At 45.9% G+C, this 23,510-nt stretch overlaps 1 protein-coding gene across 8 annotated transcripts in view; it reads left to right on the top strand.

Moving 5' to 3' along the window:
- DCC (DCC netrin 1 receptor) overlaps window positions 1-23,510 on the top strand; it is a 533,618-nt gene that overhangs the window by 242,248 nt on the left and 267,860 nt on the right. For all 8 annotated transcript variants that reach the window (XM_056545057.1, XM_056545065.1, XM_056545088.1 and 5 more), the window contains exon 7: window positions 1,229-1,349. In XM_056545057.1, the coding sequence (XP_056401032.1) occupies window positions 1,229-1,349 (121 nt within the window). The remainder of the gene's footprint in view (window positions 1-1,228; window positions 1,350-23,510) is intronic.

The raw sequence follows: 23,510 nt of genomic DNA, 5'->3' as shown, positions 1-23,510 counted from the left end.
AGGGCCTTCTTCTTTGCTCAGTGCTTGTGGCTATCACATCACAGCTCCATTCACACCTGCATCCTACAGTAGGAGACTGCAGCTCAATCTGCAAAAATTCTACTTTATTATGCCTTTCTTCACCCACTGGGAGCAAACCAGTGAAGATCTGCTTAGTAAAGTATTCCAAGACTGTGTCCCTACCATAAGGCTAGATAAATGAATTACCTAATAGCCCCCACATACACCTACCTGCACTATGGCTAGAAAAGTAGAAAAGTGGTACCTCTTGTCATGTATCATTGTGTTAATGTGAACAAAGGATGAAACCTGTAATTTATTTCTATTACCGTGTTAATGTAAGTCAGAAAATATTCATCTTTTTTACTCAGCCTGTGTCTGCCTATATCATGTCATGTTGAAAACCACGGGCACCCCATTTGCCATCCACCAGATGTGCCCGGGGGGGGGGGGGGGGGCAGAGGCTTATCAGTGCATCCCCTCCCAACACTGCTGTAGCCATAAAGAAAGTGACACGGGCCTGATGTCCGACTTGCTGCTGCTGTGATACCATCCCAGGTGATCGCAAGTACTACAAGTCCCAGCGTCACCACTCGCACCTTTCCTATTTGTCACTGCTGAAGGAAAAAGTGGAATTAAAGGGGTTGTCCAGGAATCTAAAAACAGACCTTTTTTCTTTCAAAGACAGCGCCCTCCTTGTCTACAGTTTGGGTATGGTTCTGCAGCTCAGTTCCATTCAAGTGAAAGGAGCCAAGTTGTAATACCACACTCAAAGTGAAGACAAGGAGGGCGCTCTCTTTGAAAGAAAAAGCTCCTGTAGCCCCTGTGTGCGTCACATGACCAATGAAATGAAAACCAATGAAAGTTCCCATTGAGAGAATTGAAAAATATGATACAGAAAATATAATAGAAACTTTAAAACATTATATTATACAAAAAGTAACCTTTATCTGCGGCATCCGAAATACTAAAATACTCATCTCTGCTGTGTTGGTATCTTCTTCTATTATGCAAATGAATGATAATAACAGATTTAGCAGAGCTGAGTTTGTCATGACGGGATCGTGTCGTGGTTTTACAAAGACCTATAACCGCTATTATCACTGCGGGAAAACAACTAGCTGGATGACAATTACAGCTCTGCTACATTTCGCTCGCCAACATTTTTACTCTTTTGTTATGCACATATAAAATCCTTCTGACTAATCTAAAATTTTGTGTATTTTAGGGTGGCAGCAATCTAAGGATTTTAGGTCTGGTGAAGACAGATGAAGGTTATTATCAATGTATAGCGGAAAATGAAGCTGGAACAGCAGAGACGTATGCACAGCTCATCATTCCAGACCCTGGTAAGTACCCGCTAGAATAGACAAACACATCTGCGGTATAAATCTTTACTGATGTCTGCTCCATGCTGGGAGGTAAATCCTATGTATTGCAAAAGTGGCTTTTTCCCAATAGGAGATATTTTGGGTTGTCTTATAGAATCCCCAGTCTTGTTCTATGGCTTCTCAAAAGAATCAAACAGTGACTTAAAGGGGCTCTCCAGGTGGAAAACATTTTTTTTTCACATCAACTGGTGCCAGAAAGTAATACAGATTTGTACATTACTTCTATTAAAAATATCTTAATCCTTCCAGTACTTAGCTGCTGTATGCTCCACAGTTCTCTCTACTGAAACCTCTGTCCAGAGGTGGCAGCAAAGAGTACTGTGGTCAGACTGGAAAGAACTACACAACTTCCTCTGGAGCATACAGCAGCTGATAAGTACTAGAGGAATTAAGATCTTTTAATAGAAGTAATTTACAAATCTTTTCAACTTTCTGGAACCAGTTGATATGAAAAACATTGCCAGAAAACAAGCTATTTTCCTTTTGGAAGAAAGTTACTTTTTTTATTCTTTTTCCCAAAAATCCCAGTGGAGCTCAAATGACCTATAAGTCTCCACATTCCTTTTGATGCTCTCCTCAAGGTGAAACATTCCCTCTTTGTTTTTTCTGCAAAGCATCATAGTCGATGGTTATATGGGCAATTTTAGTTTTTTCATTACATTATTTGTAAGCAGCTTGTATATATTCTAAGGAGCAGGGGGTTCCCAATTGGGCTCTCTGTCTCTCTCCTTTACATTTAAAGAAACACTCCAGGTTGTTGTTTTTTTCCCCATATTATGCACACTTACCATCACTAGTCCTACAGCACCATCTGTTTGTTATACTCCAGTACAGCTGCATCCATGTGTTTAATTACTGTAACTGGGTCACATGATCATCAATCTGACCCCTAAAAATTCACAGTGTTTAATGTGTCAGAGGAAGTGGTCAGTCCTGGGTCAGCTGACCTGTGAACTGCAGGATGACATCATCCCCTATCAAAAAGATCCTGCTAGCTCCCAGACCCCTCCCAGCTCTATCTGTGTACTGCTGCTGCTGTGGTTGCTGTCTCTATGGGACGAGTTTATAAATTAGTTATATACCTCCCCAGAGGCTGTGTTCACATGTTTTTTTTTTTTTTTCTCCCAAAGTAAAGTTTATTGTTTTACAATGTACTATACAGGAAAACAAAAAATAAACAAATACAAAAAAACCTCTCCATTAGAATAGGGGTGAACCCCTTGGGGTCATATCATGAACAAACAGTCCCGGAAAATGAACAATGCAAAATGGAAACGTAAATAACAATTTAAGAATTCAATTGTTAGCATCATTCTAATAAGTAAAATAACAATCTAAAGGAAGTATGGGGGAGGGGTCCTTAGTACAGGACATCAGGAGTAGTCAGATGGGTCGGAGAGAGGGGGAAAGAGATTAATGAAGAGAGAAGAAAAAGGAATAGGTATAGAAAAGAGAGTTTAGTGCAGGAAAGAGGAGTGCACAGGGGCAGGCAGGTAATGAGAGCACATACCTCCCGGACTGAGCTAGTTCCAACCATCTCCAGACTCCGGTCGACACTGAGGAAAAATGAAAGACCAAAGAGGAAGGCCAAACTCTCAGTAGCTAAGTTTCCAGATGTAAGGTGTCAAGGTCTGCTGACGACATAAAAGAGAGCCAGGGGCCCCAAACAGCTTGAAATTTATCTAGCTGACATTTCAAGTCAGCCATCAGCTCTTCTATTCTGCAAATACGTGTAAGTTCCTGAGCAAGGACTAAAAGGTGGGAGGCTGGAAGACCGCCATAGTCTAGGGATCATGGTTCGGGACGCAATTAGAATAAAGTGTAACAATCGGGATGAAGATTTTGGTAATGAAGGAGGGAGGATGGACAGGAGAGTCAGTTCTGGAGTCTTTGTGAGTGTGCTGGAGACAAGGCGAGACATAAAATCAAGAGATCTAGTCCAGAACGAAGCAAGAACTGAACATGTGAGCCTAATATGTAACATAGGGCCCCCTACTGCCCCACATCTCCAGCACACGTCCATGAATTTAGGGCTGGTGGAAAGGCACTATTACCGAATAGTGGGACAAGTGGGCCATCCTGAGAAAAAAGGAGGAACGTCGCAGATAGGAGGAGCGGTCCCGAGATATGGAGTCAATGATTGGTGGGCGGTTATGAGGGGTAGGGGGGTTCTGGGGATTTGTAGGCATCCACAGTAGAGACCTGGGGTCCTTTCCAGCCAATTCACTTTCCAGTAGTACCCATTGCTTACTCCGGCCACCATGGAAACAATCTAACACTCTGGACAGAACCACAGCTAAATAATAGGAGAAAGGATCAGGAAGGGCTGAGATCCCCTCCACCCTACATCTAATGAGAATGGATCTAGCCAGCCTGGGATGTTTATGTGCCCATACAAAACCCATCTGAAGGGATAAGATCTCACAAAAAAAGGAATGCGGTAGATGAGTAGGGACGCCAGAAAAAAAGATAAAGGAAACGTGGGAGTATATTAATTTTGAATACATTAATCCTGCCTAACCACAATATGTTGCCCCGTTCCCATTTGGTCATGTCAGATTTCAAGATACGTAGAAGATGAGGGAAGTTCAAATGGTGCCCGTCTGCTAGGTTAGCTGGCACTTGAATACCCAGGTACTTCAATGATTTCAACTGCCCTTGAAAGGGGTATGACGCTTGGAGCATCAGAACAAAGTGTGTAGGGAGGGTCACATTTAGAGCTTCACTCTTAGAAGGGTTCAGCTTATAGTTACTGTATATGGAAAAGTTTCGGAGAGTGGCCATAAGGGATGGTAGAGAGGTGATAGGGGAAGAAAGAAAGAGTAGGAGATCGTCAGCATACGCCGAAGATTTGTAATGGCACGAGGACAAAGATAATCCCCATATATCCGGGTTTTGGCGGATGTTCACAAGGAGGTGCTCCATGTTCAATACATACAGGAGTGAAGAAAGGGGGCACCCCTGTCTTGTGCCGTTACAAATGTCAAAAGGGGTAGACATTTGACCATTGAGTCGATTCTGGGCTTGGGGGTGAGAATATATTGCCATAATGCGTGACTTCATAACAGAACCCAAGCCAATTTGGGAGAGCGTTGCCTCTAAGAATCCCCAGTCCACCCCATCAAAGGCCTTCTTGGCATTAGTGAGAGTAAGAACATAGGGATTTGTCATGTACGGGCACAGTGTATTACAGAAAAAGATTGAAGAGTATTATCTCTGGCTTCTCTGTCCCGAATGAATCCAACTTGATCTTGGTGGATGAGGGATTGCATATAATCAGACAGTCTGTTCGCTATAAGTTTGGCGGACAGTTTAGCATTACTATTTATCAGAGAAATAGGATGATAACTTGGGCAGAGCAAAGGGCCCTCCCCTCTTTAGGGATTACTGTTATGATGGCATACAAAAAGGAAGGAGGAGGTGGAGAGTCACTGGAGATAACATTAAAGTTAGTAGCGTGGGGGACAGGTCTGGGCCCAGTGTTTTATAAAATTTTGCTGTATAACCATCAGGTCACGGACTCTTACCAGTCGGTTAGGAAGAGATCGCCACTATGGCCTGAAGTAGAGGCGGAGCCAGTCCGACCTGTGACCTATTGGGGGATACATGGAAGGAGCACCAGAAAAAAAGAGATTTCCATGGCATGCGTAACAATGTAGAGAACGCAAATAAACAGCATGTACGGTGTGATGGTCAGGGCCATATTTAAACTAAAGGAGCCTTTAAACTGACGGGCTATAGAGTAACTAGGCGAGCAACAGTGTTCTATGAGAACTATCGGGCGGGAGGCAAAGTAATATGAAAGAGGGGCAGGGGATAGATCCCATTCCGTCAGGACAGAACAAATGACTATTAAAGAGAACTATTAAATCAGTGGCAGAATATCCACACAGACACATTGGGTTGTGTTACTGGAAACTTAGAACTTTGGTAACAGTTTAGCATAAACTACCGTATATACTCGAGGATAAGCCGAGTTTTTCAGCACGATTTTTCGTGTTGAAAACGCCCCCCTCGGCTTATACTCGAGTGAACTCTCCGCCTGTCAATCCTTTTCAGTAGTCTTCAACCTGCGGACCTCCGGGCATGCTGGGAGTTGTAGTTTTGGAACATCTGGAAGTCCACAGGTTGAAGACCACTGCGCAGGCCTTCGTCATCATCCAGACCCCCTTTAGTTTTCTACTCACCTCCCCTCCGTGGGAAGGAAGGGTGAGCTGGTCCGGGCTATCTATGCTGCAGGGAACGTCCGGTGGGGAGGGTTAGTCGTTCATGTGCAGGGACGTCCATGTGCGTCGTCGTCACTAGTCCGGGGCAGGCCCGTAGCGGAGAAGAGGGCCTCCCGGTGAAAATGGACAGGCCGAAAGGACTAACTCTCCCCACCGGACGGTCCCTGCAGCATAGATGGCCCGGACCAGCTCACCCTTCCTTCCCACCGAGGGGAGGTGAGTAGAAAACTAAAGGGGGGTCTGGATGATGATGAAGGCCCAGGCAGTGGTCTTCAACCTGCGGACCTCCAGATGTTTCAAAACTACAACTCCCAGCATGCCCGGACAGCCGATGACTGGGAGTTGCAGTTTTGCAACATCTGGAGGTCCGCAGGTTGAAGACCACTGAAGGGATTGGCAGGCGGTGATTATGAAGGGAGGGGGGATGATGACGGGGGGGGGAAGATGACGGGGGTGATGATGACGAGGGTTATGATGACAGGGTGATGATAATGGGGGTGTTAATGACGAGGGTCTGGATGATGAAAGGGGGGATGATGACATGGGGGATGATGTATTTCCCACCCTAGGCTTATAGTCGAGTCAATAACTTTTCCTGGGTTTTTGGGGTGAAATTAGGGGCCTCTGCTTATATTCTGGTCGGCTTAGGCTGGGTTCACACCACGTTTTCTTAAAAACGGTTCCCGTATACGGTTGGGAGGAGGGGGGCGGGGCTTAATCGCCGCGCCCGCTCTCAGCCGTATTCGGGAACCGTATTTAATGCAAGTCTATGAGCCGACCGGAGTGAACCGCAGCCTCCGGTCGGCTTCGTTTTCGGCCGTATGCGGTTTCTCGACCGCAGGCAAAAATGTGGTCGACCACGTTTTTGCCTGCGGTCGGGAAACCGCATACGGCCGAAAACGAAGCCGACCGGAGGCTGCAGTTCACTCCGGTCAGCTCATAGACTTGCATTAAATACGGTTCACGAATACGGCTGAGTGCGGGCGCCGCGATTAAGCCCCCCCCCCTCCTCCCAACCGTATACGGGAGCCGTATTTAAGAAAACGTGGTGTGAACCCAGCCTTATACTCGAGTATATACGGTATAATATGAGATTTTCAGTTTTTTGCTATAGTTTTCCCAAAAGCATAGCAAAGATTAGTGACATTTACCACAATCGCGCAAATGACAGTAAAAACTAAATTTTTATCGAGATTTTGGAAAATTGTAGCAAAGATTAGTGACATTTACCACAATCGCGCAAGTGACAGTAAAAACTAAATTTTTACAGCGATTTTGTGAATTTGCAGAAAATGAAGATTAGACTAGAGTAGACAGTCTAGAGATGTACCAGAATTATCAAACAGACTAGTGCACTGTGATGAATCTGGAACATTTGAAGATTTGCGGAAAAAAAAAAACAACCAGTATTAATAAATCCCCCCATGTATCAGTTTTGCGCAGTTTTCCTTTAAGTAACACTTCACTCCTGTTCTGAGGCATGAAATGAGGTGTAATAGGCATTAGTTTTATTGTTTGTTTATTTATTTACTTAGTTATTTTTTATTTTTTTTGTTTGTTGGATGTTGTTAAAGTTTTTTTTATTTTTTATACTATTGCTAATACCCTACAACAGTAACGTACACATGGTAATTGGCATATGTAGTCCGTTAACCCATCTCCTGCCGTTTACTTCTGCAAGATTGCGTTGCACTATGGGAGTGCGTCGCCCCCTGGTGAGCGCAGTGGAAACCACTCTTGCTTAAAGCGTACCCGTCAGATCCAACAAAAAACATATATTTTTTTTAAATATATCACTCAGTACCTAATCCTGACCATGTACATCTAATTTTTATGTGTCTAGCACCTTTATTTATTTTTTATTACACTTTTAATTTAGCTCACTCGTCTGAATTCCTCCCCAAGGCAGGGGGCGTGGCCTCACTGTGCAGGTCTTTGCCCCCTCCCTCAGTATGCTGTCTGCTCACATCTCCCCTAACATTACCAAAACTACAACTCCCAGCTTGTCCTCACTGACAGTAGTGGGACACAAGCTGACAGTGGGAGGATTTTTCCTCCAGCTATGAGCCCTGCGCTCACAGCTGTCAATCAAGGAAGTGTGTCCATGACATAGGTGATGACGCATGGACACAGCAGGACTAGTATGTGTCCAAGCAGGCAGGAGGGGCAGTTGTTTGATTGGCTTTTTCAGTATGAAATACTGAACATTTTCTAATGAAAGTAATTGCAAAACCTATTGGTTATACATGCTTTACAACATATCAAAAGTTTTTGTATCTGACAGTGCCCATTTAATTAATTTATTTGTTGTTTGAAGAGTGGATATTGTTTCATTTTTAATTCTATCCCTAATACACTACAACAGTAATGTTACAAGTACATGGTATTTGGCACATGCATTGTTGTTACGCCGAGCGCTCCGGGTCCCCGCTCCTCCCCGGAGCGCTCGCAGCATCCTCTCATTCGCAGCGCCCCGGTCAGACCTGCTGACCGGGTGCGCTGCAATATCACTCCCAGCCGGGATGCGATTCGCGACGCGGGAGGCATCTTGTCTTGTCCCGGCGCGCGCGGCCCCGCTCCTTAGGGCGTGCGCGCGCCGTGTCTCTGCAATTTAAAGGGCCACTGCGCCACTGATTGGCACAGCAGGCCTAATCAGTGTTATCACCTGTGCACTCCCTACTTATACCTCACTTCCCCTGCACTCCCTCGCCGGATCTTGTTGCCATTGTGCCAGTGAAAGCGTTCCCTTGTGTGTTCCTAGCCTGTGTTCCAGACCTCCTGCCGTTGCCCCTGACTACGATCCTTGCTGCCTGCCCTGACCTTCTGCTACGTCCGACCTTGCTTTTGTCTACTCCCTTGTACCGCGCCTATCTTCAGCAGTCAGAGAGGTTGAGCCGTTGCTGGTGGATGCGACCTGGTTGCTACCGCCGCTGCAAGACCATCCCGCTTTGCGGCGGGCTCTGGTGAATACCAGTAGCAACTAAGAACCGGTCCACCAACACGGTCCATGCCAATCCCTCTCTGGCACAGAGGATCCACCTCCAGCCAGCCGAATCGTGACTGTAGATCCGGCCATGGATCCCGCTGAAGTCCCGCTGCCAGTTGTCGCCGACCTCACCACGGTGGTCGCCCAGCAGTCGCAACCGATAGCACAACAAGGCCACCAGCTATCTCAACTGACCGTGATGCTACAGCAGCTATTACCACAGCTCCAGCAATCTTCTCCTCCGCCAGCTCCTGCACCTCCTCCGCAGCGAGTGGCCGCTTCCAGCCTTCGATTATCCTTGCCGGATAAATTTGATGGGGACTCTAAGTTTTGCCGTGGTTTCCTTTCGCAATGTTCCCTGCACTTGGAGATGATGTCGGACCAGTTTCCTACTGAAAGGTCTAAGGTGGCTTTCGTAGTCAGCCTTCTGTCTGGGAAAGCTCTGTCATGGGCCACACCGCTCTGGGACCGCAATGACCCTGTCACTGCCTCTGTACACTCCTTCTTCACGGAGATTCAAAGTGTCTTTGAGGAACCTGCCTGAGCCTCTTCTGCTGAGACTGCCCTGCTGAACCTGGTCCAGGGTAATTCTTCTGTTGGCGAGTACGCCATCCAATTCCGTACTCTTAGCTCCGAGTTATCCTGGAATAACGAGGCCCTCTGCGCGACCTTTAAAAAAGGCCTATCCAGTAACATTAAAGATGTGCTGGCCGCACGAGAAATTCCTGCTAACCTGCATAAACTTATTCATCTTGCCACCCGCATTGACATGCGTTTTTCCGAAAGGCGTCAGGAGCTCCGCCAGGATATGGACTTTGTTCGCACGAGGCGGTTTCTCTCCCCGGCTCCTCTCTCCTCTGGTCCTCTGCAATCCGTTCCTGTGCCTCCCGCCGTGGAGGCTATGCAAGTTGACCGGTCTCGCTTGACACCTCAAGAGAGGACACGACGTCGCATGGAGAATCTTTGCCTGTACTGTGTCGGTACCGAACATTTCTTGAAGGATTGTCCTATCCGTCCTCCCCACCAGGAAAGACGTACGCTGACTCCGCACAAAGGTGAGACAGCTCTTGATGTGAACTCTGCTTCTCCACGCCTTACTGTGCCTGTGCGGATATCTTCTTCTAATTTCTCCTTCTCTGCTATGGCCTTCTTGGATTCCGGATCTGCAGGAAATTTTATTTTGGCCTCTCTCATCAACAGGTTCAACATCCCGGTGACCAGTCTCGCCAGACCCCTCTACATCAATTCTGTTAACAATGAAAGATTGGACTGTACCGTGCGTTACCGCACGGAACCTCTCCTAATGTGCATCGGACCCCATCACGAAAAAATTGAATTTTTGGTCCTCTCTAACTGCACTTCAGAAATTCTTCTTGGATTACCGTGGCTTCAACGCCATTCCCCAACCCTTGATTGATCCACAGAAGAAATCAAGAACTGGGGTACTTCTTGTCACAAGGACTGTCTTAAACCGGTTCCCAGTACTCACAGTCGTGACCCTGTGGTTCCCCCGGTATCTGGTCTTCCTAAGGCCTATCTGGACTATGCTGATGTTTTTTGCAAAAAACAAGCAGAGACTTTGCCTCCTCACAGGCCTTATGACTCCACCCCGGGGCAGAATCTATCCTCTGTCTGCTCTAGAAACCCAAGCCATGTCGGAGTACATCCAGGAGAATTTAAAAAAGGGGTTTATCCGCAAGTCCTCCACTCCTGCCGGAGCTGGATTTTTTTTTGTGTCCAAAAAAGATGGCTCCATTCGCCCTTGCATTGATTACCGCGGACTTAATAAAATCACGGTAAAAAAACGTTACCTCTTATCTCGGAACTCTTTGATCGCCTACAAGGCGCCCACATCTTTACCAAGCTGGACTTAAGAGGTGCTTATAATCTCATCCGCATCAGGGAGGGGGACGAATGGAAGACTGCATTTAACACCAGAGATGGACACTTTGAGTATCTGGTCATGCCCTTTGGCCTGTGCAACGCCCCTGCCGTCTTCCAAGACTTTGTTAATGAAATTTTTCGTGATCTCCTATATACCTGTGTTGCGGTTTACCTGGACGATATTCTGATTTTTTCTGCCAACTTAGAAGAACACCGCCAGCATGTCCGCATGGTTCTTCAGAGACTTCGGGACAATCAACTTTATGCCAAAATGGAAAAATGTCTCTTTGAATGTCAATCTCTTCCTTTCCTAGGATACTTGGTCTCTGGCCAGGGACTACAAATGGACCCAGATAAACTATCTGCCGTGATAGATTGGCCACGCCCCTCCGGACTCCGTGCTATCCAACGTTTTTTGGGGTTCGCCAATTATTACAGACAATTCATTCCACACTTCTCCACTATTGTGGCCCCTATCGTGGCTCTAACCAAGAAAAATGCCAATCCTAAGTCCTGGTCTCCCCAAGCGGAAGACGCATTTAAACATCTCAAGTCTGCCTTTTCTTCTGCTCCCGTGCTCTCCAGACCTGACCCATCTAAACCCTTCCTATTGGAGGTAGATGCCTCTTCAGTGGGAGCTGGAGCAGTTCTTCTACAAAAAAATTCTTCCGGGCATGCTGTTACTTGTGGTTTTTTTTCTAGGACCTTCTCTCCGGCGGAGAAAAACTATTCCATTGGTGATCGAGAACTACTGGCCATTAAATTGGCGCTTGAGGAATGGAGGCACCTGCTGGAGGGATCAAAATATCCAGTGATTATATACACTGATCACAAGAATCTCTCCTATCTCCAGTCTGCCCAACGACTGAACCCTCGCCAGGCTAGGTGGTCGTTGTTCTTTGCCCGTTTTAACTTTGAAATCCATTTTCGCCCTGCTGACAAGAACATTAGGGCCGATGCCCTCTCTCGTTCTTCTGATGCCTCTGAAGAAGAGGCCTCTCCGCAACACATCATTCCTCCGGACTGTCTGATCTCCACTTCTCCAGCTTCCATCAGGCAAACTCCTCCAGGGAAGACCTTCGTTTCTCCACGCCAGCGTCTCGGGATTCTCAAGTGGGGACACTCCTCCCACCTCGCAGGCCATGCGGGCATCAAAAAATCCTTTCAACTCATCTCTCGATTTTATTGGTGGCCGACTCTGGAGACTGATGTTGTTGATTTCGTGCGGGCCTGTACTGTCTGTGCCCGGGATAAGACTCCTCGCCAGAAGCCTGCTGGTCTCCTTCATCCTCTGCCTGTTCCTGAACAGCCTTGGTCACAGATTGGTATGGACTTTATTACGGACTTGCCCTCATCCCGTGGCAACACAGTTGTTTGGGTGGTCGTTGATCGATTTTCCAAGATGGCACATTTTATTCCTCTTCCTGGCCTTCCTTCAGCGCCTCAGTTGGCAAAGCAATTTTTTATACACATTTTTCGCCTTCACGGTTTGCCCACGCATATCGTCTCGGATAGAGGCGTCCAATTCGTGTCTAAATTCTGGAGGGCCCTCTGTAAACAGCTCAAGATCAAATTAAACTTCTCTTCTTCTTATCATCCCCAATCCAATGGGCAAGTAGAAAGAATTAATCAGGTCCTGGGTGACTATTTACGGCATTTTGTTTCCTCCCGCCAGGATGACTGGGCAGATCTTCTACCATGGGCCGAATTCTCATACAACTTCAGAGTCTCCGAATCTTCTGCTAAATTCCCATTTTTCGTTTTGTACGGCCGTCACCCTCTTCCTCCCCTCCCTACTCCCTTGCCCTCTGGTTTGCCCGCTGTGGATGAAGTGACTCGTGATCTTTCCACCATATGGAAAGAGACCCAAAATTCTCTTTTACAGGCTTCATCCCGGATGAAAAAATTTGCTGATAAAAAAAGAACTCCCCCCATTTTTGCTCCCGGAGACAAGGTATGGCTCTCCGCTAAGTATGTCCGCTTTCGTGTCCCCAGTTACAATCTGGGACCACGCTATCTTGGTCCTTTCAAAATCTTGTGCCAGATTAACCCTGTCTCTTACAAACTCCTTCTTCCTCCTTCTCTCCATATTCCCAATGCCTTCCATGTCTCTCTCCTTAAACCACTCATCCTTAACCGCTTCTCTCCCAAAGTTGTTTCTCCTACTCCTGTTTCCGGTTCGTCTGACGTCTTCTCTGTGAAGGAGATTCTAGCCTCCAAGATTGTCAGAGGTAAAAAAAAAAATTGGGTGGATTGGGAGAACTGTGGCCCAGAGGAGAGATCTTGGGAACCTGAGGACAACATCCTAGACAAAAGTGTTATCCTCAGGTTCTCAGGCTCTAAGAAGAGGGGGAGACCCAAGGGGGGGGGTACTGTTATGCCGAGCGCTCCAGGTCCCCGCTCCTCCCCGGAGCGCTCGCAGCATCCTCTCATTCGCAGCGCCCCGGCGCGATGCGCGTCCCGGCTCCCGTACCTGACCCGTTCCCCGTCTGTCTTGTCCCGGCGCGCGCGGCCCCGCTCCTTAGGGCGCGCGCGCGCCGGGTCTATGCAATTTAAAGGGCCACTGCGCCACTGATTGGCGCAGCAGGCCTAATCAGTGTTGTCACCTGTGCACTCCCTACTTATACCTCACTTCCCCTGCACTCCCTCGCCGGATCTTGTTGCCATTGTGCCAGTGAAAGCGTTCCCTTGTGTGTTCCTAGCCTGTGTTCCAGACCTCCTGCCGTTGCCCCTGACTACGATCCTTGCTGCCTGCCCTGACCTTCTGCTACGTCTGACCTTGCTCTTGTCTACTCCCTTGTACCGCGCCTATCTTCAGCAGTCAGAGAGGTTGAGCCGTTGCTGGTGGATACGACCTGGTTGCTACCGCCGCTGCAAGACCATCCTGCTTTGCGGCGGGCTCTGGTAAATACCATTAGCAACTTAGAACCGGTCCACCAACACGGTCCACGCCAATCCCTCTCTGGCACAGAGGATCCACCTCCAGCCAGCCGAATCGTGACAATTGTATTAACCCATTTCCTACCATTTCCACTGCTGCCACATTGCGTTGCACTATGGGAGTGCGACGCCCCCTGGTGAGCGCAGTGGGAACCTCTGTGCCTTTATTAATTTATTAGTTGATTAAAGGGTGGATATTGTTCAATTTTTTTTATATTATGATAATACACTACAACAGTAACGTATACATGGTATTTGGCTCGTGCATTGTATTAACCCATCCCCTGCTGTTTTCACTGCTGCTACTATGTGAGTGAGCGCAATGGGAACCACAGTGTCTTAGCTATTTCCGTAAACCTATCCATACATTCCAGCTTTACAATGAAGATAAGGGGGGGTTGGGTTCTTTCTATCTGCTGTCCTGAACCACTTGTGTTGTCTGCGTCACCCTTTATAAATGGTGCATGATTTTTCTTGCCCATTTAATACGACAATCCTATTCCAATTTTGAGGTGTGTGTTGGGGGTGAGGCGGTTATTGCTGGAAAAGGGCAATTGTGTATAGGAGCTTGAAGCTTGAGCAGTGGGTATGATGTAGCAGAGATGAATTTGCCTGTGGTGCAGGTAAAACACCTATCACAACTCTGCTACATCTACATGCAGTGGTCAGCAACCTGTGAAGTTGCAAAACTACAACTCCCAGCATGCCCGGACAGCTGTTGGCTGTCCGGGCATGCTGGGAGTTGTGGTTTTGCAACAGACACAGTTTGAACATTACTGCGCTACAGAACTACAACTCCCAGCTAGAGAGCCGCAGGTTGCGAAACACCACACTGTATCACTGGTACAGCGTCCATTTTACGACATGGTCAGTCGTCAGCCGTAACTACATCCCGCGTCGGGCGAAACAGCGTCCCGCCTCCTCCCTCGGACCAATCTCCGTCAGTTGTCAGCCGCAACTCCCTCCTCCCTCATCCAAAACTCCCTCGTCCAAAACGCCGTCATGCCTCAGACGATTCTCCCTCAGACGCAACTTCCTGCCGCATAGCAGAGCCGACGCTGCACAGCACGTATAGCAGAGTGGAAACTGAAACTTGCACATGTACTTCAGACACTACATGTGCTACAGAGTCTGTATAGCAGAGCCGACATTGATTAATATGTACAGCAGAACCCGTATAGCAGAGAGCCGACACTGACTCGGCTCTGATACACAGCAGGAAAGTTTTTTCTTCTTAGGGATGACAGAGTTTTGGATGAGGGAGTTTAGGATGATGGAGGGGAGGAGGGAGTTGCGGCTGACACCTGATGGAGATTGGTCCGAGGGAGGAGGCGGGACTCTGTTTTGCCTGACGCGGGACAGAGTTACGGCTGACGACTGACGATGTCCTAAAATGCCGGAATACTGGAGAATTATCAAGGTGTGCAACTAACACAATCACAAGTTTGGCTCTGCTACATCAGCGCGTTTTTTTCCGATGGCATATTTATATATTTTTTACATACTATAAATACTTACCCTGGCTTTGTTACATCTGTATATGAACTATTCCGCTAAAGCCTATGAACGCCAGTGCTGCGCTGTGTTCTCTACGTCTTGGATTGATGTAAAACCCCGCAGATCAATTTCCCCGTGCAGGTTTAGCAAAGAAATGTCGGATTTTTTTTCTCCCACTCGAAAGGTCAATTCTTCACAGCCGCATTTATATTTTTAACTAGTTTTTCAAAATGCCTCAGAATTTTTCTTCAAGGATAGTACAGAATATATCCCCCCCCCCCCAAAAAAAAAAAAAAATTAAATAAAAAATAAATTCTGCATATCAAGCTAATATGGAGGAAGCATATATTTGTACATTCATTATTTAGCGGTTATGGTTCGGTGAAATCGGGAGAGATGAGGCCGCGGTGGAGACGGGGGTTGGGAGGCAGACAGTGACACATTGTAATCTTCTCCTCCTGTCTTGTTGGGCGTCTTCCACTCCATGTAATGAGAATATTATAGCCGAGGCTCAGGCCCGGACCCCGTTTCAATACAACCCCAATACAATCCTTGTATGGCGATTTTTCATTATTTATCTTGTTTCTTGCAGAAAGGAAGGTTAGTCGTGGATTTCTTAAGTTTATTCAGAGATTTATGTAAACAACAAAACAAAAAAAAGAGAAAAAAAAAATCTGCAAAGGTCACAGTGTAGGCAAAGAGGAAGGGAGAACAAACAAGAGAAAATCCTTGTAGTTAATAGGATTCAATGCTTATAAGAAAGAAACAAAGGTCTAATATATATATATATATATATATATATATATATATATATATATATTATCTGAAAATAAAGATTAACTTAGCTCAATAAGTTGTACAGCAATCATCCCCACCTTGTGGTCTGGTGGGGTATAACAGTAGCTGTATTTTTGTGTGGGGGAGGGAAGGGGGGGGGTTGTTGGGGAAGGTTGGACAAGGAAGAGGGGTAGTAGTCCTCTCTCTACATACATCGTAGGGTCTATTTCCTTTCAGACCCTCAAGCTTTTCTTTATGCACTTTCTAAGTGATTTCCCCAACCTCCTCAGTCCTCCATCCATCCTCAGGCTTCATGGTGCATAGTAAATTCTCAGCTCTACACTAATACATCACCATTACCCAATATACCCACTTTTGCAGTAAAACATTGTATCGCTGTGTCCTCAGGTACCCTGTATGATCGAATGATCAATCAAGTATCTATTGTTCCTGCTATCTACACCCTGTTCCAAATTATTATGCAAATTATATTTTTATAATTTACCTAAATAATTTATGTAAATAACAGTCAGCATAATTCTCATGTTATCAACTATTAAGAGAACAATTCAACTCTTATTGAACAAACCTCCTAATGATAACAATATTTTTTTTAAAACATAAAACTTACAATGCACTGTTCTAAATTATTACGCACAGTGAGTTTTGAAAACATTTTATAGGTTGTAAAGAACTGAAAATTGTCATTTGTTGTGTTTGCAGCATATTTACTGAAATCAAAAGCAATTTCAATCAAACTTTTAACAACATCTTATCTTTTTAAACATTTAACATAGGACCCCTTATTTGATAGCGGTTTCGCAAGTCTTGCATCCATTGAACTTGTGAGTTTTTGGACAGTTTTTGCTTGAATTTGTTTGCAAGATGTCAGAATAGCCTGCCTCCCACCCTCATAGATCTTTTGCTTGGGGTTCTCAATAGGTTCTCAATAGGATTAAGGTCAAGAGGGAGGATGGAGGCCACACCATGACTTTGTCTCCTTTTATCCCCATAGCAGCCATTGATGCAGAGATATTCTTTGCAGCATAAGATGGTGCATTGTCATACAGGAAGATGATTTTATTATGAAAAGCATAGTTATTCCTTCTATACCAGGGAAAAAAGTGGTCAGTCAGAAACTCCACATACTTTGCAGAGGTCATCGTTACACCTTCGGGACCCTAAAGGGGCCTACCAGCTCTCTTCCCCTGATTCCGGCTCAAAACATGACTCCACCACCACCTCGTTGATGTCGCAGCCTTGTTGAAACAGGGTGGCCGTCCACCAACCATCCACTACTCCATCCATCTGGAGCATTCAGGGTTGCACGGCACTCATCAGTGAACAGGACTGTTTGAAAATTCATGTATCAGCCCAATGCAACCATTTCTGCTTGTGAGCATTGGTTAGTGGTGGCCGAAGAGAAGGTTTATGCACAGTTGCAAGACTCTGGAGGACCCTACACCTTGATGTCCGTGGGACTCCAGAGGCACCAACAGCTTCAAATATCTGTTTGCTGCTATGTAATGGTATTTTAGCAGCTGCCTTCTTAATCTGATGCATGGATCTGGCAGAAACAGGCGAACCCGTCTGTGCTCTGAATCAGCCACAAATCTCTTAATAGTGCGATGATCATGCTTAAGTTTTCGTGAAATATCTAATGCCGTCACGCCCCCTTCCCATAAACTTGCATTGCGGGGGCGGGACGGGAGGTCATACGGGGGTGGAGTCATGACATCATGATACTCCGGCCCCATAGTCATGACCTGGCAGACTCGGAGGCTGCTTGAAGCTCCCACATGTGGGTGCTGAATGCAACATTGTGCGGGTCCCCAAGGGCAGGATCCCGTGATCAGACATCTTATTCCCTATCCTTTGTATAGGGGATAAGATGTCTTAGGGCCGGAGTACCCCTTTAATAATGTGGTACACCCACCTTTAGTAGTTTTCACCTGGCAACCTTATTATCACAGGTGTCCGAGATTGTTTTCAGTGATCAAAAGAGCCCTGAGACACAATGAGTTAAACTGAAAAGCAAAATATTTCATCTTTGTGACACTTAAATAGAATTTGCATAATCATTTGGAACAGGGAGTAGATGTTGTTAATAAACTGACTGAAGAATAATTATAAATAAATATATATATATATATATGTTTTAATATTTCAGTATGTAAAATCCGATAGCGTTTCATGTATGCCTAACCTAACTACCGCTTTGTTCCTTATTAGATATAAGTCAGAAATTTCCCCGTAGGTTGAGTCTTTGATATCATTCAGAATTGATGTATCATGTCGATACTGCCAAGTGCTGTACGGGTTCCATCCCCATGGAAATGACCTACACTCTCCGCATAGTAGTCACATATTAATTTTTTATTATAATACTGCTATGCGTATTCAGAGACAGCCTTTAAGCGTGGCACGTACCGTGTAGGTTGTTTACATACACTCCCGGGAGCCACTAAATGAGTCATCAAGAGCCAAGTGATCATTAGATGTGGAAGCATTTACATATAAAATGTATGTCAGGGAATTGGGGAGCGCTAGGAATGTCTATGGCCACGTGCACATAACACTGTGATGTTCTTGTGCCCTCTGGGGAAGTGGTCTTGTCATTTCCAAACACTGCTGGCCATGAGAATGGAGACCCTTGACTGCCACCTTGTCCACTACCGTTTTACAAATTTCATTAAGGGGTACTCCGGAGGACAAAAAATTTTTTCAAATAAACTGGTGCCAGAAAGTTAAACAGATTTGTAATTTACTTCTATTTAAAAATCTTAATCCTTCCAGTACTTATCAATTGTGTAGTCCTTACCATTCTGACCACAGTGCTCTCTGCTGCCACCTCTGTCTGTGTCAGGAACTGTCTAGAGTAGAAGAAAATCCCCATAGCAAACCTCTCTTGCTTCTGACAGTTCCTGATATGGACAGAGGTGTCAGCAGAGAGCACTGTGGTCAGACTGGAAAGAACTACACAACTTCCTCTGGAGCATACAGCAGCTGATAAGTACTGGAAATATTAAGATTTTTTACTAGAAATAATTTACAAATCTGTATGGCTTTCTGGCCCCAGTCAATTTGAAAACATTTTTGTCCTCCGGAGTACCCCTTTAAGGACTCAATTTCTCATTGTAGAAATGTAATACAATATAACGACATGGTAGCAAAACCCTCAAAAGGCAACAATTCACACCATAACCACACATAACACAAACAACACCTGACAGAGTATCGCAAAATCAGGCTTTCTTATTCCGGGCTGGTCATCTTGCGCCACCCATGACAAAATATATTGAACTAATACAAAAAGGTAGGGAAGGACAAATATATACAGCAAAACTTTATAGGATGTTCAAATAGGGTAGTGGGACATGAGAAACCGCAAAGGGAGTGCAAAAAAAAAGGCTGAAGATGCCCATACACTTTTTACTAAAGTCGGCTGAACTAGTTTCGGCCTACTGTCTTATTAGTATGGCGACAGATGGCCACCGACAGATGATTTTAGTAGAGAGAAGATTCAGGACATTTTTTTCTACCTTGTCACCCAACCTTATTGTTTTGGGATGGAGAAGCCGTCCTCAGTGGAGATGACTTTGGAAAAGGTCAAACCCAAATTAGAAAGGAACATCTGACAATTTATGATGAAAAAGAAGTAGATATGACACCAACCCAAGGAGCAAAAGACCATTTAAAAGTCTAGTAGTCTAATATTATTAAGAATTTTTCACTGTATTTCTAGTAGATGGTGATATACCGGGAATCTGCTGAATTTGGAATATTTTGTTAAAGAGGTACTCCACCCCTAAGGATAGGTGATAAGATGTCTGATCGCGGGGGTCCCACCGATGGGACCCTCTCAATCTCTGTGCAGCACCCGGAGTTCATTTAGAACACTGAGTGCGGGTGACGTGGTTGTGATGTCACTGCCACACCCATCATGAAGTTGCACCACGCCCCCTCAATGAAAGTTTATGGGAGGGGGTGTGGCATGGTGTAACATCATGATGGGCATGGCAGTGACGTCACAACCCCGCCGCCCGCTCCAAGCGTTTGGAACGCTGGGGTATCAGAGTAGCACTTTAAGTTCTTGAACTTGATTAAAAAATGAGCACCTAAAATGGTGCAAGGTCTGGGACTGGGGAAGATTGAAAGAACTAAATGTGAGGAAAGAGAACCAAGAGGACTTTAAAGGACAAGTCTCACGTTTAAAAACGTATCCCGTAAGTTTTAGATTGCGGGGGGTCCAAGCGCTGGGGTCCCCCGCGATCTCCTGTATGGAGCCCTGGTGCTGTAGCATAGGAGCAGGTCACAACCCCCGCCCGAAGCGGAGGCTGCCACGCCCCCTCCATATAGTTCTAAGGGTAGCCATTTGGCAATCTTCGGCTCTCCCATAGAGCTTTATGGAGGGGGCGTGGCAGCCTCTGCTTCAGGTGGGAGTCATAACGTGCTCCTGTGCTACAGCACCGGGGCTCCATACAGGAGATCGTGGGGGGCCCCAGCATTCGGACCCCCTGTGATCTAAAACTTATCACCTATTCTTCAGATAGGGGATAAGTTTTTCAACTGTGAGTTATATGTTGGATAAAAGATGGAGACTCTCCTAAGGTTGGGAGACAGTAAAAAAAAACTAAGGGGTAGGAGTAACATTAGAAAGTGTTTTTTTGCGAGGAATTAAAGGGGTACTCCAGTGGAAAACCCTTTTTTCCTAATCCCTGGTGGCAGAAAGTTAAACAGATTTGTATATTCTGTAAAAAAAATCTTTACCCTTCCAATACTTATCAGCTGCTGTAAGCTCCAGAGGAAGTTGTGTAGTTCTTTCCAGTCTGACCACAGTGCTCTCTGGCTCTGCTGACACCTCTGACCGTGTCAAGAACTGTCCAGAGCAGGAGAGGTTTGCTATGGGGATTTGCTCCTACTCTGGACAGGACCTTGTAGTCTTTTTTATGGTCCATCACTAATGGCAGGAGACAATAGATAGAAGAGTAACTTGTCCTGCAGAGGTTCTAAGATAGAACATGTGATGAAACAAGATGTGTTCCAGTGACTGATGACGTCTTTGGCTACTATAAGACATCCTATTTCCAAGATCATCTCCTGCATGATGATAGTCCAACCCAGGAGTCAAGTCCTGGGGAAAAAAAAGTGTGGGAACTCACCTAAGATTTCCACCAAAAGACTGGTCCTGCAGGATTCCTGCTAACTGGAACGGTGTTCCTGCTGTGGATAAGTTCAGTAACTCAGTTCCCAGGCGTTCCTGCAGGACTTGCGCTCCGGTCCAACTCTTTTTGAAAAGAGGATGAAGGGGCGATGACAAATTTTACCATGCACTTAAAGGGGTACTCTGCTGCCCCAGCATTTGGAACGTTTCTTTCCGAATGCTTGGTGCAGGCGTGAAGGGGTTGTGACGTCACGGCCACACCCCTCGCCACGGCCCCTCAATGTAAGTCTATGAGAGGGGGCGTGGTGGCCGCCACACCCCCTCCCATAGACTTGCATTGAGGAGCCGTGGTGTGGTGTGACGTCATGACCCCTTTCCGCCTGCACCCAGCTTTCAGAACAAAATGTTCTGAACGAACGCCGGGTGTTGGACAGGGATCATGAGAGTCCCCAGCGGCGGGATCTCCACAATCAGCCATCTTATCCCCTATCCTTTAAAGAAGATTATTGCCTCCCCCGACATTTCTGTTAGAGTAACTTGTATTGCCCATAAATTAATCCTACCAAATTAATTGACAACCATTCTCTTTGTCAGAAGGATTCATCCCTTAAAGGAGTACTCCGGGATATGAAAACTTATCCCGTCCTAAGGATAGGGGATAAGTTTCAGATCTCGGGGGGTCCAACTGCTGGGGCCCTCCACAATCTTCCATACAGGGCCCCCGGCTCTTTGCCAAAATAGTGGGTGTCGCCCCAGCGCTCAGACTCTCTGTGACCTGAAACATATGCGTATCCTTAGGACAAGGGATAAGTTTTCATATCCCGGGGAACTCCTTTTACAGTCGGCACCTGTCCTATTAGTGCCTTATGTTGGCATACCCCAATGACAAGGCAAGCACACTGTGTGTAAATTTACTCATACACGTCTAGGAGGTGTAACAGAGGGAAATCAAGAGTTTTATGAAGCAGGTGCCCACTTTATTGGAAGTTTTTTTTAAATTAAAGAAACATGTCAGTAGAGCTGCAGATCCTCTAAAAGGTATCCTAAGACGAAAGCAATGGTTTGAAAGACTAAGAGATTGTTTCTAGCCAGTGCCATCCACTCAGTAGAGTACGTGGAGGTCATAACATCATCTTCCTATGATAAATGGGATTGTCAGAGTTGTATACAGACTCTGTCTCCTTTGCTGTTCAGAGGCTGTAAGAGGCAGTCAATAGAGTCTATGATAAAGATGATAATAGTGGAATTGTCTATGTGAGTAGAGAGGATCAATACGTGTAGGAGACATTAAGGGATATTAGGATCTTAGAAGCAGAATAGTCGCATCTCTCACCGTGCACAATGGAGTCATCCTTTATGTAGACCTATATTTAGGCTTTTTTTTTTTTTTGTATCTGGCTGGACATGATCGCTTATTAGTTATTAGCTGGATGTAGACAGTGCGGACTACACAAGTCAGAGGGAAGCTGGGGAGGAATACAATGCTCCTGCCTCCATCTCATTACACATCCAGGGAGCGTCTTCAATCATTGATTGCATTGGGCTACTTTACATATGTCTCTACGATGATGAGACTTATCTATGGTGACAGTCTACCGCTGCTTCGGGGGCACAACATTAAATAAATGCATCGGCTGGTGACTAACTGTGAGGAGAGACAATATAACCAGCTTTCTCTTTGTCGAGTCGTAGAGACAGGTGATTATGGAGAGCAGCCGGTTTACAATATTATGGGGATTATAATGGCTCTGTCTGCGCCGCTGCCCCATGGGTATGAATTACAACCAATACAACATCTACATGGAGTTATATGTGTCATTCCTTGCTTAGGGACAGATAAAGATGGTCCTATTGAGTCTTTTGCATTGTTGTAGAGAGCCAACATACACTGAAGAGCAGTCCATGAACTGTACAGATGTTATGGATGTGTCCACCCCTTCGTTACAGCAAACTTAGTTAAAGGGGTACTCCGCCCCTAGACATCTTATTCCCTATCTCCCTGCTGCACCCAGCATTTGTTTAGAGCATCAGGTGCAGCGCTGGAGGCTCGTGAGGTCACAGCCATGCCCCCTCAATCGCCAGTCATCCGGAACCAAGCTAAGTTCGCTCCATGCAACGGATTTCTGGGGTGCTGCAGCCGAGATTGTGGGCTCCCGCCGATGGGGAGGATAAGATGTCTAGTGCCGGAGTACCCCTTTAACCCAAGGCTCAGGGTTATGTTCTGTAAATGCTTAGGTCTTCATGAGAGGAGCTTCCCTACCCTGTTCATAGGTGGAATTTAAGTGGCCTTTTGGGACCTTTATAGCATGTTGTCTTCATGGGTGGAACCTTCATGACCTGTTTTTGTCATAGGTAGAGCTTCCATACTCTGTTCTCTTCTAGGGCAGAACTATTATGACTTGTTCTCTAAATAGATGGATCCTCTATTGTCTGTTCTTTTCGTTGCTGTAGCCTCCCTGACCTATTCCTTTCCAGACTTCCATGTCAATTGCTGTATTGCTGTCTATCGATCTCCACCACTACAGTTTCTTCAAGATCTTAAACGGTATCTGTTGTCAGCATCACCCATACTAACCTATTGGTGTAGGCTTGTAATGCTGGAGACACTGATGACAAAAGGTACTTACCATCACAAATCCATGGTG

The sequence above is a fragment of the Hyla sarda genome, chromosome 1 (assembly GCF_029499605.1).
Source record: "Hyla sarda isolate aHylSar1 chromosome 1, aHylSar1.hap1, whole genome shotgun sequence".
NCBI classification, from domain to species: Eukaryota; Metazoa; Chordata; class Amphibia; order Anura; family Hylidae; genus Hyla; species Hyla sarda.
The sequence above is the reverse complement of the archived record's forward strand: the minus strand, read 5'-3'. Positions and strand labels throughout refer to the sequence as shown.